At 38.6% G+C, this 14,405-nt stretch overlaps 1 protein-coding gene across 3 annotated transcripts in view; it reads left to right on the top strand.

Moving 5' to 3' along the window:
* SLIT3 (slit guidance ligand 3) overlaps positions 1 to 14,405 on the top strand; it is a 537,543-nt gene that overhangs the window by 455,759 nt on the left and 67,379 nt on the right. For all 3 annotated transcript variants that reach the window (XM_052816501.1, XM_052816502.1, XM_052816500.1), the window contains one exon: positions 2,010 to 2,134. In XM_052816501.1, the coding sequence (XP_052672461.1) occupies positions 2,010 to 2,134 (125 nt within the window). The remainder of the gene's footprint in view (positions 1 to 2,009; positions 2,135 to 14,405) is intronic.

Below are 14,405 nucleotides of genomic sequence, written 5' to 3'. Positions count from 1 at the left end.
GAGCCAAGAAAATAAAAGTATGTAATGTGCAAGTCATGCAAAGTCAGCTCTGCTTTTTATTAAATTGCCCTCCTAGTTATGCAGTAGAGGAAAGGAATGTGCTGGGCTGAGGGCATTTTGCTATGTGGATTTATAAATCAAATCCACAAGGGCAAACAGATGAACTACTTAACTGCTAGGAACTAACACTGTTCTTATTAGCTCCTACATTGATTAGCGTTGATCTATGCCATAGGAATAAATGGAAAATGTACACATGTGTATTATGATATAAATAAATAATAGAACAAATTCTGGCTTAGCGACCTCTAAATCTAGAAGAGCAGGACTGCAGCCCATCTCATGAGCACTCCGAGGAGTTACCTTCATATATTCTCCATATATTCTACCTTCAAGACAAAAGTAGCTCAGATGTGTCACATTCCACCCCCTGTCAGTGCCAGAAATTTAGAAGTTATTTCTTCTTGCTGTCCTAACTCCATGTATGGTATTTAGTTAGACATAAACACAAAGATAGAAGAGGACAACAACAATCTTTTATTTCATTTTTTGGATTTGTTACTTCTCGTCTACTTTCTCCTCGTTATCGCATGTTGCACTCTGCAATCAATTGTGCCCTGTTAACAGACCATTGCATGTTGCACTCCGCAGTCAGCGGCCCTGATAACACCACCATCAGTATAGGATCAGGATATAGCCTTTACATTGCAGGTGCTTTTCAGCTGAGAGTCCTTGGCACACATTTTTGTAATGTTCTTACCCCCTGTTGGTGCTGTGCAAGTATTCAAAGTTAATAATGAAGGGGTTTGTATCTCATACAGGACAGTCCAAAGCACATCCTTGACTGGAAGGGATTTTTTCATCCCTAGTTTTGGTAGCTTTCTAGAGCTCCACCTGTTCTCTAGCATCAAGTATAAGCTTCTTTTCTTCACTTTTGGATGTTTCACAATTTACTCCTCCTTATCATTTGTCATGCAATAACAGAAGCTCTGTTCCCACTTCTGATTAGCACAGGACCATTTTTAAGTTCTTTTAAAATGTATTTCCTTAAAAATGAAATAAAATTATTTTGGGGTCTTTACTGCCTGATATAATTTAAGCCCTTTTAAAATGTTAGGGTTTATTTTTTACATGTAAAAGCTGTCAACTTATTAATATTTGACATGTAGCCATTTCAAAATCACCGTTTCTTTAACTGTAAATATAACTGTCTAAATTAGCTTTCTGTAAAATCTCAAGAATAAAATATTGATTGACTTGGAAACCCAAATGTACTTAGTATTGTTTTGGTCTGTGTTCGTTTTCTTGCTCACCCACAAACATCACTACTTCTCTGTAAGAGTTCTGTTAAAAAATGTGGTTTATTAAATGGCTTAAATACAGCCACGTGTATTCACCTGCATGCATTTACATCTTTGCATATTTGTCTTTGTTGCATTTTGCCGAGATCGCTGAATGTTGATAATCATTCTTCTGGGCAGAACAGGAAGAAAATAAGTTTTGAACTCTGTTAAAATTAAGGATGGTAGAACACTTTGCACCTAAATATTCCCATAAGCCTCTAACTAAATCTTTCTTATGCATGTTTTTTATTTCTGCTGTTGCATCTGCACTTTCATTCTTGTTACCAGCCACAGAAATGTCATGTTATAGTTCCCTAGGGGTTGCTATTGCAGAATTTCCAGCACTGAGAGAAGGAAAAATTGCTGAAAGCCGTATATATATAAGCCCACTCTCTGGAGATTCCCAACATGTTTTTTCAGAGCTGATGTTTGCATGTCCAGGAGAATATAAGCATCATTGAGACTTGCCTAGCACTTGATTTAAGTACTTAAATCCTCTCTGATCCCTGGGAATCCCATGCTGTTGTGTAAAGTTGCACCTGCAGCATGTGCATTTGTGCCAATGCAGGGTGAATACTGCGTTAGGGAAAAATGTATGTGTGAGTACGGGAAGTATTAATTTTATAATCCAGTTCTCTATTAATACACTGTGTTTTGCCTTTCCAGAGCCGGTAGATATCAGTGTTGTGTCCAAGTGTAACCCCTGCCTCTCCAATCCATGTAAGAACAATGGGACATGCAACAATGATCCAGTGGAGTTTTATCAGTGCACTTGCCATTTTGGCTTCAAGGTATGACTACAAATGAACTACATGAAAAGCAATAAAGCGTTCCCCATGCCTTCTGTTTTCGTAATTGTTGTACCATGAGAAGTCAATTTTACAGGGAACTGAGGTCAAAAGATCCCGTACTCAAGCAGATTGTATGTGACCTTTCAGCGACAAATTTTCTCCTGTGCAATGGGAAAGGCATTTCTTTCTCTCTGTGCTGTGGCTATACAGATCATCCTGAGCAACTTGCTGTAGCTGACCCTACTTTGAACAGGGTGGTTGGACTAGACGATCTCCAGAGGTCACTTCCAACCTTGGGCATTCTCGGATGCTTTGATGTAGACATCCATATGAAATGGCAAGTTGCTTTTATCTTCCTTTTAATTTCTTTTCTTTTGCCAGCAACATGATAACCATTTCATAGGCTGCCAGGCCAAAGAGGAGGCAATTCAGATGAGAATTAAGGGCCAGTTTAGTCCACAGTGACAGAATGTTGATACCTGCTAGTTTACATCCATCTTACACAGACTGATTAGCAGAAAGGTGATAGCTGTTCAGACACAACCACTAGCTCATCTGCCTCTGCCTTCTGAGCCCTAATGTCCATAGAGGGATCTGCAAATGTGGAATCCTGTAGATGCCAAGCATTGTGACCATGCAGTGTCAGTTTCTTGATAACACCTTTGAAAATCAGAAAATCATGTCATTGAGCAATGCAGTTTCTTCGGTAGTGATGTATAACTCCCATTGTTAACACTGCATCATGAGAACTTAAAGCTACCAAGACTTTGTTTCAGAGTTGATATAACTGGAATCCTAGCTCAGTAGTCAGTAGCTGAAGGATTAAGTATAAGTGATAAGCGAGGCATATGATCTGTTCACAGCCTGGGGGGGATCGGATGTTACAGCCAAAGAAGTAGGTTGTATCCTGTAGACTGTGATTTTATTTGCCTCATTGGATATTTCTTACAGAGTCTTGGTCAGTTGAAGCAGATGCTCATAAAAGACAGAGTAATAAGAACTATAGGGAAAAAAAAGAAGGGCAAAACCAGACATACGTGTGGGAAGTAAGCACAAGTATCCATGTCTTACATTTCAGGTAAGATTTAGGAATTAGTTGGTTCTGATATCACCATTTCCCTTCTCTGTTTGCCTAGGATACATCCCAGGTGGTAACAGAGTAATGGTGGTAGATCCCTGAAACATTGGAAAAGGGAAGATGTAAAGCTGATTTCTTCTATTTCACCACAGTGCCCCCACGCCTAGTACTCAAGTGTAATAACAATTCTCCTAAATAATTGAAAAAAAAATTGGAAATTTCCTCTCATTAAAAATCCTTCTACCCATTAGCATATCAACCAGCAGCTTTTCTAGGACCACATTGTCAAAAATTCATTTAACTGAAACTACCTACTTGGTAACAATTGATTTGTCTTTGCAATGAGGGAAACTGTGGCTGTTTATCTCCTCAGGTTAATAGAAGAACGGTCATTTTAATTTGATGTTTAACATAAACTAGGTTGAATTCTTCAGAAGGGACTAGGTGACCGTTAGGATAACTTGAAAAGTAAACACTTTCAAAACTAGCAGGAGAATACATAAATTTTTGTCTATGTCTTACTGTATAAGGCACGTATCGTGGAACAGGTATCAAGGTTATTCAAAGCAGAAATTTGTTGGTTATAAGCATATCTTTTTTTTGCCCTTAGGTTTTTGTTTGTTGGGTTGGCTGGTTTTTACATTATTTCTGTATTAGCAAATGGACTAGTATACATGCATTTATACGGCTAGAAGACATGTTTACAAAGGGAGGATTTATTAACAAGAATAATCAAGAATAATCCTTTAGTTATATTAGCAATCACTTTCTAGTGTGCATGAGACCTCATTATGCATTGTTTTACTTAGAAAGGTTTTGATAAACTCTTGAAGTGACTCAGTTTAAACATCTCACAGAGCATCCAGCTTTTCTTCTCTCTCACACGCTTTCTCAGGTAACATTCAGTGTGTGAAGGCAAAAACCTAAAACCACTTGTGAGCTTGTAAGCACCAAGATGTCATCCAAGCATGGCAAAGAGCAAACAGACCCAGGCATGGCACTTAGAGCAGAGTTTAAAAATACTGACTGGATAACAGTACAGGGAGAATTGGTGGAAATTTAATAAGCCAAAAAGAACTGTGTGTCTTTACCACAGGTTTTTGAATAAAAATGAAATATGACAGGTCCAAATGCAAACCATATGAAAGGAGCACTCTATCTACCATGCAGTTCTCCACCAGAGATTCATGCTAATTCAATAACAATACCTTGCTTCCTTCTCACCAGCCAGCACCAAACAGCTCTATCCATCTGGAAGCTATTTCCCAGACCTTGATAAATTGTCCTAAATCTGCCCTCTCAGCATTTGTTTTTCCTTGTTTGATGTAGGTTTGAAAAAATCCTGTGTGGAAGAGTGCATCAATAAAGTGAAAAACCCACCCTTTTTTCAAATGTAAGCTCATTCAAATAAGCTGATGACTTTATAATCTTCCCTGGAAAGGGACAGTTACAGACCACTTTCTGGGGTTCCTATGCTCATGCTAGCCTTTGGGAAAAAAAACAGTAAGCCAACTAGCAGAAAGCCACCTAAGTTACCAGTTGCCAAACTGGTGTCTGATGGAATCGGGAACTTCTACCAGTTAACTCTAGTTGCAAAAGCCTATAGCCTTATTTTTCATTACCACACTGATGATGACTCAATCTCTTATTTTTCATTATCACAAAAATGTTTTTGCTCTTGAATGTATACCTTACGGGGCTTTTAGCAATGTGTAATGCTGCCCATGATGGGTTCGAGTAAACTTAAAAGTGAGATAACTCATGGACCACCTGAGCTGAGAGGCCAGTGGGCCGAGCAGTTGTATTTGATGAGGACAGAAATACAGATTGCTCACTTAGGGATGGAGGCGGCTATGTGCTGATAGCTATCTTTGCTGCAGCTCTTTCCTGAAAATGGGTGATGAATGTGTTTGCTATAGATAAGCCATGGTTGAAACCATGCTTTTGTGGTTGTTCTTTGGGGACAAAGCCCCAAAGACAGTGGGAGATGGTGTGAGAGTGCCACCCACGGCAACTGGCGGGCTGCAGAAGCCTGAGCTCCAGGGTGCCACCAGTGCTGGCAGGAAATGTCTCGTAATGTTATGAAACTTGTGTTTTCATATTAAACACAGACATAGGTGTAATTATCCAGCAGGGGTTTTTTTCTCTTCTCCATAACATTCTTTGAAAGATTATTTAAATATGTGTCGTTTAGATTGTGAAGTATGATTACAAGTAGAAAAACAAAGCTTTCTTCTGCTTTAAATGCTGCTGGCCACCTGCAGTGCAAGTGTGTGTGAGTGCAGCCGGTGGCTGGTAAATAGATAACAGTACCGTACTAATTCATTTATCCTGCAGAGCGTGTGGCTTTTATGTATTCCCATTGATATTACAAAATCGAGTCTATGGATGTTAGAATTCAAGAGAATAATCAAACTTGCAATCAATAAGGCATTGAGAAAGGATTTACTTGAATAGCTGTAGTAAAAACTAAGGTGAGTGAAACAAACACTAAGTGTATTTTGTTGTTGCTGTATTCTGAAAACGCCCTTTTGGATTTTTTTGGCTGATTTTTGTGTCTTTCATACTTTTTTCCTTAAAACTGAGGTAACAACAAATGAAGGAGAACAGTTATCTTTTTTCCAAATAGAGTTATTTGTAGAACTGGGGAGAGAGCGTTTAAAATACATCTGTGTTTTATCTAAAATGGAAGAACATTGCCAACCTGGAATATGAAATGCAGTACCTGCCTAGGCATCGCTGCAGCCTCTTTGGGTGCTCAGATAAATGGGAGCCTGAGCTGTTGGGATGCGGGATGTTTGTCAGCTCTGGGTTCTGCTGTTACCGAAAGCTGTCTGAAATGGGAAGTGAAGATAGGTAAAATTAGTACAGCACATATCCCACACTTCAGGCAGCAGATGCTGATGTGTGTCTGTGGTCGAGTTCCTCTGTAAATTTTATCCAACTCTATTCACCTCCCTGTTGAGTTCAGCCAGTGCCCTGACTTTTCTAGCAGCACTGCAGTATCTTGAGGGTTCAAGCAATTTCACCAGTCATCCAAAATGACAGATACAATTGGAAAAATCCTGGGTAAAGCTCTTGGGCTTTCGAGAGACAGTATTATTTGCAGCCAGACTCTTGTGGTGGGAGGCATTATGGTGAAGCCAGAATGATATTTAGTGAGGAAGCTGGCTCCAAAGTTCTACTAGAAATTTGGCTCTTCCTCCTCCCTGCCCCCCGTGCCAGGTTTTTGTCCCTGGAAGCAGGGTTAGAAATTGAGAATCTCAGAGCAGAGTGTGTCTGGGATATGTGGGATTTGTGTCTATCATGCTGTACAGAGATATAACTAATGTGCCAGCACCTAAGCGGATAGATGTAGCTGAGCAGAAGCTGTGACTGCTCAGCACAGGGCTAATAAGCAGGTTATACCAGTACAGACCCCATACCATTGGCAGGGACTCAGTGCTTCACTGACTGTATCGTTCACTCACGCACATGGCCTTGCGTTTGCTTGGAGCACAGGCAAATGAAGTTTGCTGTATTTGCACTTTGCCATGTAGATCTACTTCTGTAGCATTACATGAATAATCTGTAAGAGTCCTAGTATAATGGCTGTTTTGAGGAGTATTCAACACAGAACTGATCCTAAAATGTAGATATGGTAGTGTTTCCTTATGTACAGATATTCTGGCCAGCTCTTACAGCTCAAGGCTGAGACAGTGCAAGTTTATTCAAATGGGCCAGTTTCACAGTTACACTGATTTGGGTGGGGTTATATGAATGTAACCAAGTGTAGAGTTTGGCTGCTGATGCATGCCAGCTGTGTGAGAGTCCGTGCCTAGTTTGTTAGGCTAATACTGGTTGGAAATGTAACTCCATGCTTTTGTTTCTTTGGATCTATTAACATATGCATATAAGTCCCCATATACATCATTCAGTGCACAAATAAATCCCTGAGCTGGAATTGCAAAAGGAGGAGAAATTGGAAGGAACTCTTAAACCAGCCTGCCCTCTTCCATGTGAGACAGGAGAGCAAACATCTCTGCCTTCACATGTTACTCTGTCTTGGCCTCTTTCCTCTCCCAGTGTCAGGGTCGGGGGGACAGGCAGTGGAATGTAAGCTCAATGCCAAGTTTTCATATAAAGAAATCAGTGCAGCAAAATACTGTTTGTGTGAGGTGGTTCTGCCTTGAACTTTCATTCTAATAAATTTTCCTGGAGCGTGTGTTTATGTGATCTGGGGTGTTTTATTTTTTGTTTGTTTGTTTTAACCATACTGAAAATACTTATTAATGGATATGAAGAAGAATTTTCCACTCTTAGTAAAGTAAAGCAGGAAGCCTTTAGGGATGAGAGGTAATGGGTGGCCACGTAAAATGAGTAGACCTATATTTATGTATGGATTTTTAGGGCAAACACCACTGTCAGCAGTAGGTAGTTATAATTTCATATAATGCTCCTAGGGCAGAAAAAACTGCAGAAATCACAATATTTTCCTGTGTATGCTTATTCCATAAAATTTACCATGCATCAGTCAGACTTGTGTTTCTTTCTTTTTGCCCTTTCTATTATAGTAGGTCTAAAGAAAATGGAGATTTACATCTAGAAGAGCATTAAAATGAAAGGCTTAAGGAGGGATTACCGCCACAGTTGCTGGCTGAAGGTAGTGAGGCATGCATACACCCACCACAAGCCCTGTAAAAAACATAGTAATGTATTGTGGCATGCCCTAATGAGGGCTTTTAACAATAAAGCCAATTCTGAAGAGGTATTTCCATTTTTGTTAGGCCAACAAGGAAGCAGATGTTGAGCAGCTTTAGGCATTTGCTGTGTTTGTTCAGTGCTGCATCAGGAGAAGTAGCTGAGCAGTTAAGGTGAATAGTAAGCCATACCCACAGGTGGGCACCATCATATTCATTCTTTTGTCAATGTGAATTATTACCCCCCACTTTGTTTTTACTGCTGTTTTTCTAGTCTAGTTCTAAATGCCTTAAGAGACCAGACTTCCAATCTTTCTTTTCCCAGGGTAAAGGAGAAGTTTTTATTGGCATTTAGTCTGAATTTCAGGCTCTTGTTCTTATGTTCGCCTGGTCCTATTACACTAAATAATAATTTTTCTTCCTCTGTGGTTTGTCTGTCTTTCAGGTGATTGCTGGTTGCTATAACTCTGCTTAATCAAGTTCTGTTTAACCAGCTCTTAATTTTTTACATCCCACCATTTCCGCATAATTGAATCAGTTGAAGTAGTTGGTCACAGCTGAAAATCCTTATTGTTAGATTTTCTTGTGATTGTCATCTATTATTCTTGAGGCTTTCTTGGCATTGACTGTACTTGATGATGTGGCTTCTGGGTTTCTTTTGTTGTCCAAGAACATGAACAGAGATTGTCCTAGGAGGTTAATTGCCTTATTTTCCCCTTTCCTTTGGGGATGATGGAATTGGTGAAGTTGCTGTAGGCAGGCTAAGCTGAAAAGAAAGCTTTCTCATGTGCGAGTAAACTCTCGCCTGTTAACAGAAGTGATATAATGCCAGACTAGCTTGAGAATTAGTAGATTACTGCGTAGGGGTAAGTGCACATACACTGCAGGGAAAGTTGTACCAAAGCTCTCTGCGCTCCATTGCTGACAGTGTCAGGCTCCAATGCTGAGGTGGTGCCGGGCAGACGCCTGTCTCCATGGCCCCCTGCGGGTCCCCTCCTCGTACTTCTGAGCGCCTCTGAAATAAATGTTGTGCTCTTGCTCATTATCGTAGTGGGCATGTTTGATTTCTTTAGTAGTCTGAAGAATTCATTTGCATGTTTGATTCTGAAAACGTTGCTGCCTGCCTGGGTTACCTGTCCCATTTCAACCCCCCATCAAATTGCAGTCTTGGTTTGTGCCAGGAAGGATTGCTGGTATCTCTGAACTGGCAACTCTTGTAGGGGAAGTGTTACAGAGCTTCCACAAGCAAAACAGATTATACTGGCATTTTTGCTGATACGACGTGTATTTCACTGTGAGACCTTTTATCAGTACAGAACTGTTCCAAACCAAAAGCCTGCATTCTTAATAGACATGGATACACCAGCAAAAGTTTCTTCAAATGGACTGTGACTCTTCCAGCATCTTTAGCTCTATTTATTTCAGAAATCTAATGAGTTCTTTGGAGGGACTTTTTAATCACATAAGCCCTGCCTCATGTTAGGTTTCGCTGGGTTCCTGCATATAGTTTGTCCCTCCCCTCTTGTGGAGGCTGTGTTCGATAGCTTAAGTGTTAGGCATAGGTTAATTGCTTTGAGCAGTAAGTTTAAAATACAGCAGTTATATTTCTTTTATTTCTTATTAATAAGAAGAATTGTGTTTTCTATACAAATACCCAGTCTTTAGAACTTTCTCTACAGTTTTCACATTAAGGAGGAGGCACTGGCTTTTGATAGCCTGAGAGGGAAAGTTTTGTTGTCACTGCAACATGTATTTTAAAATAAATAGTCCCTTAAGTGTTTTGAAGGTACTGAAAACATTATTCTCATTCATGAATATTGGTTGAATTAGAGACTACATATAAAATATTCAAATTTATTCAATTTTCACATCAAATATTTGGGGTTGGATTTTATGTACAGAGGCAACCCTGGGCAAAATCAACTATTTTCAGTGTCCCTAATTTTCTTCTACATCTCCCAAAATATTCAGACAGTGATCTGTATCAGCCAGTTGATCAGGTAACCTTGGAAGCTCTAGAACACCTGCCCCATCCAGTTTGGCACCTCTGGACTCAGTTCAGATATGTGCTACGTGAATTGACTCCGTGATGGATTAATGACATATCTTCTGTCGTTGATTAAAAGCCCAAAAGACCACTGAAACCCAAAGTGCTTTTGTAAGGAGAGGTTTAGAAGGACAATCAGGATTTACGTGGTAATGAATATAATTGCAAAATAAACCTCAGATGTCCACTGAGAATTAAATTTCATACTTGTGGGAGAAGAACTAGAGTTTTTAAAAAATAATATGATGAATCCTTACACTTTGACTTTGACGGGCATATTCTTGATTACTAGCTACAGAGGTAATGGAAGGTGTATTATACACTGGAGGATCATAAATCTTTCTGATTTAAATAAAATGAGGCTTAAGAGAGCAGAGTTCGCCTAATTTGGTATAAATTGACAATTGTGATTTATTAACAAGGACAAGGAAGTCACTAAAAAGTGCTGCTGCCATGCCCAATTATTGTTTAATCAGGTGCCAAATGAAGCTAGACTGGCATACAAGATAACTATACAGTGCTGAAGATGGTGAAGTATAAATAACTATTATCTGTATTTTTGCTTCAGACACTAACACTGTGAAAGTTTTCAGAGGGAGTTAAATCAGCCAAATGGCAGGTGGAGGGCAGCAACAAAAACAATATCAATGTATCTTCTTTTCATAATCTAGCTTCTATGCCATTTAGCAAATAGTATTTCTCATGATGCTTGTGAGCAGCAGGCAACTTTTTTTTTATTGTTTTGTCGATGTAAGTATAGCTGTATAAACAACGATATTGACCTAAAAAAAGAAATCAGAATTGTCTAGGTAAATTCAAATTTATTTTAAAACTTTTTTCAAAACTAGAAATGGATGGAATTAATTACTTTTTCATGTTAAATTAATTGGCTTGTAAACAGCAATCCTCAGAAAGTACATTTTTGTTACCCCATTGGGACAGATGACTAAAGAGAAATAGTTAATTCATCACCACTGTGAGTACCCTAACCTAGAGGCATCCAAGGCGTGGATGTCTGTAGCAAGGTCTGCATTCAGAAGGAGGAGTCACAGCATTTTTGTGAACAACAGATGATCAAAATCTTTCAACTTCCACCTGGCAATCTAAAAGCAATCTGATCCAAAATTACTGTGATATCATCTGTGCCTTGCCAAATAATTTGTATATATGCCTAAGCAGATGGATCTAACAGACACCCTGCCAGCTCTTGTAGTTGTTTGACCTTGCCAATGAGCGTCATCTACATCTTTTCCAGATTGAGGCTTAGCCATTATGTCCATGGCCAGAAAGAGCATAAACAAGGAAACAGTATCACCTGGATCTGCTGAAGAGCTTCAGACTACTGTATATAGATATCAGTGTGTAAGCTGGCTACATATATCTTAATATCAGTGCAATCAATTAGGAAATCAGTTTCAAATGGTTCTGTTGGTAAAATAACAGAGTAATTCCCAATGCTGTATTTTTTAGCCCTTCCTGCAAAAGAATTTAGATTCATTTTATATTTTAAAGCTAGTTTCGTTCTTCACCCAGTTTGCAGCATCTCTAATTATTTGATAAGTAAGTATTCCCTTCACAAAGCTGAGTCGCTGTGTTTGTAGCAATTGCTGAGGTGTCCATCAAGTCCTTCATGCTGCAATTAGCATAAGATGGCACGCTAACTTTCATAGCTTGCTTTAAGATTTGCAACACATGTAAAGCTTTTTCCTTTTCATGATCTCATTTAGCAAATAGTGGTTTTCTTTGCAATGAAAGGCTCTGAAATACACAATCATGCATAGAACTTGAGAGAATTTTTCCTACCAAACTTGTAACTGGGTGTATTGGCTGTGTAGCTGAATTCATGGCATAGTGTTTCCTTGGTCAATTATGCAAAATTCTTCTTGTTTCTCCTTTGTATTTATGGCTGCTAAATATATTTATTACAGGGAAACTGCTGAATACCTTGTTCTTATTTCCTAGCTTAATTTTCTAGTGGAATTGAGGTTTATGTGATAAAACTTTGTTCGTGAGACATCTCTTTCCCTTCCTGGCCTGGGAATAGTTCAATTTACTCTCCGATTTTGACTAATTATAACCAGAGGGATAAAGGTTTCAAATGATGAACGAAGACACTGGTAAAGAGGCTACTAAGTAAAAGACTGTAGCATCAGTTCATACCTTATTGGATAGCTGTATGCCATAACTTCAGGAAAACCTTTGATTGTAGTTCTCACTTTACTAAGCAGGAAAGAAGAAAAACTCAAGTAAAAAATCCTTTCAAGAGTTCAGACTGTGCTGAGTGTCTGTGTTTTCTATTTTTTCTGGATGTTTTTTCCTCCTCTCTTCTCATCCCATCTCATCTCATTCTTTTATATGAAGCATCAGGAATTATGACTTGTTTACACACCACATTTAGCCCTTCACTCTATTAGACCTTTGCGGGTCTGAATATATGAACAAGTCCCACTGGCACATGCAGATGTAGTTTTTACACACAAGCAATCAGCATATGTCGGAATTGTTCAGAAAACTGTGTTTCATCAAATACTTCCCAAGCTGTGTGGAAGCAGAGCAAAGCTACACACAGTGGCTGTAAGTGTCCATTTTTTCTTAATTTCACAACATTAGGAGGTTAAAAATTTAAAGCTGGCAGATACTTGTAAGTTTGAATAACATTCCCGAACACACTTATAAAACACAGTGCACTTCTCAGTTTATCTTTCTGTGAATTTTCCTTCAAGCCTATCATGAACTGGAAGATTTAGTTAGCCTTTTCCCTTGATGTAATGATTGCTTATAAACTTCTGACCAGGACACCCATAAGGCAAGTGCATTAATGTTTGTGAGACAGAGTTGGATGTGGATGCATTGCTTCCACTATTAGCAATGTAAAGGACTAGGTTTGCAGTACAGTATCTTTGTAGCTGATTATTTTGTCTGTTTTCCCTAAAAGTTTAAGCTGTATTTAGAACTTGATAATTAAGTTATGAAAACTTCCTAGTTCTTAATTTAAAGTCTCTATCAACTATATTTGTCTTTGTCTAGTATTTTTACTAAACACATGAACGCTACCATCTGTTCCTACATATACCATCTAAATAAAATTTATTATGAACATGTTGTTTATTGTTAACAACTCGAATAAACTTTGGTATTTCTTTTGTATTAGCTCATTTTTCCAGCATACTTTAAAACATTGTAGTCATTGAACAAGGCTGTAATTAGCTGGACAGAGGTCTCCCTATTCACAAACCATTGAAGTTGGATAGACTTCTGCCTGTCTGCAGGTGTCTTCATCACTGGCTGGATCATGTTTCTACTGCAGTCAGCAATGATGGTTTTATACACCAAGAGGTTTCTACCTTGTGCCTGTGGCAAGCTCCATGCTGCCACCTCTTATCTGTGCCCGCTGCTGTTAGAAACGGGTGAAGGATCACACTAAAATGGACAGAGGTCAAATCTCAGCCATGCAATCTTGAATGAAGCTTTCAGTCTCCATAGCCAATACTAATTTGTGAAAATTAATTAAAAAAAAAAAATTGCAGTGGTTGAAACAGTGTCAAAGCAAATGAGTGCTTTTTTTATTGTATTATCTTTTGTTCTTCCTGCTGAGGTCCTTATTAGTTTTTGCTACTTGTTCTTGGGTGTTTTACTAATCATGATGTAATGTTTTCCAGTATTGGATACTTGTAAAGGCTAGAATTTGGCACAGCAGTACTGAGGAACAGCTTGTATATACACTAATGCCCAATACAGTTAATTACTGTTGAGTATGAAATGAAGAACTGACACTTTCTAAGTATGGTGGATAGTTTCTGTTCTCATTCACTGAAATATGGAGCTGGAGCAGCCAAGATAAAATCTGGACCAGCTGAGGTACTTCAGATTTAAAAAGGCAGCTGGACTCTGAACATATATGTCTTCTGATTAGTTGCAGAAATTTTATGTTTCAACACCTAATCCTTTCCTCTTCTACAGAAAATGAGAGAAATTACACAAACATGTTTTGGATCTGACGCTTTCCTATCAGACTAGACAAAAATTTATTGCAGATTAAAAAAGCTCTAGAAATAAAATATTACTCACAGAGGGACCTTCATCCTCTTTCTGTGAATTGCTGAGAGAGCCATATCTTCTTGCCCGTCCTTGAAACAAAGTCTGCACCGCTTTTTCTGATTCAGACTTCATTAAAAGGCTCTTTAGTCTTGAAGCAAATATACAATATTCTCCTTTGTAACAATAGTTCTTTCCAGGGAATGTAATTCAAAGAGTTTTTCCCAATTCACAGATAAATTAATTTTAGTGATGCTTGACAGCAATTCCATTTTTTCCAGTAAGAACAGTCTTACTGTAAATTGAGACTAGAGAATTGCATTATTCATTTGAAAGATGTTTCTAGAATGTCTTTAGGCTCTTCTGGGTAGTGACAGTCTTATACAGAAATAAAATGGCCTTGCTTTGCTGTAGATTTATTAGTACCAATAT

The sequence above is a fragment of the Harpia harpyja genome, chromosome 20, assembly GCF_026419915.1.
Source record: "Harpia harpyja isolate bHarHar1 chromosome 20, bHarHar1 primary haplotype, whole genome shotgun sequence".
NCBI classification, from domain to species: domain Eukaryota; kingdom Metazoa; phylum Chordata; class Aves; order Accipitriformes; family Accipitridae; genus Harpia; species Harpia harpyja.
This window is presented reverse-complemented; position numbering and strand designations above follow the sequence as displayed.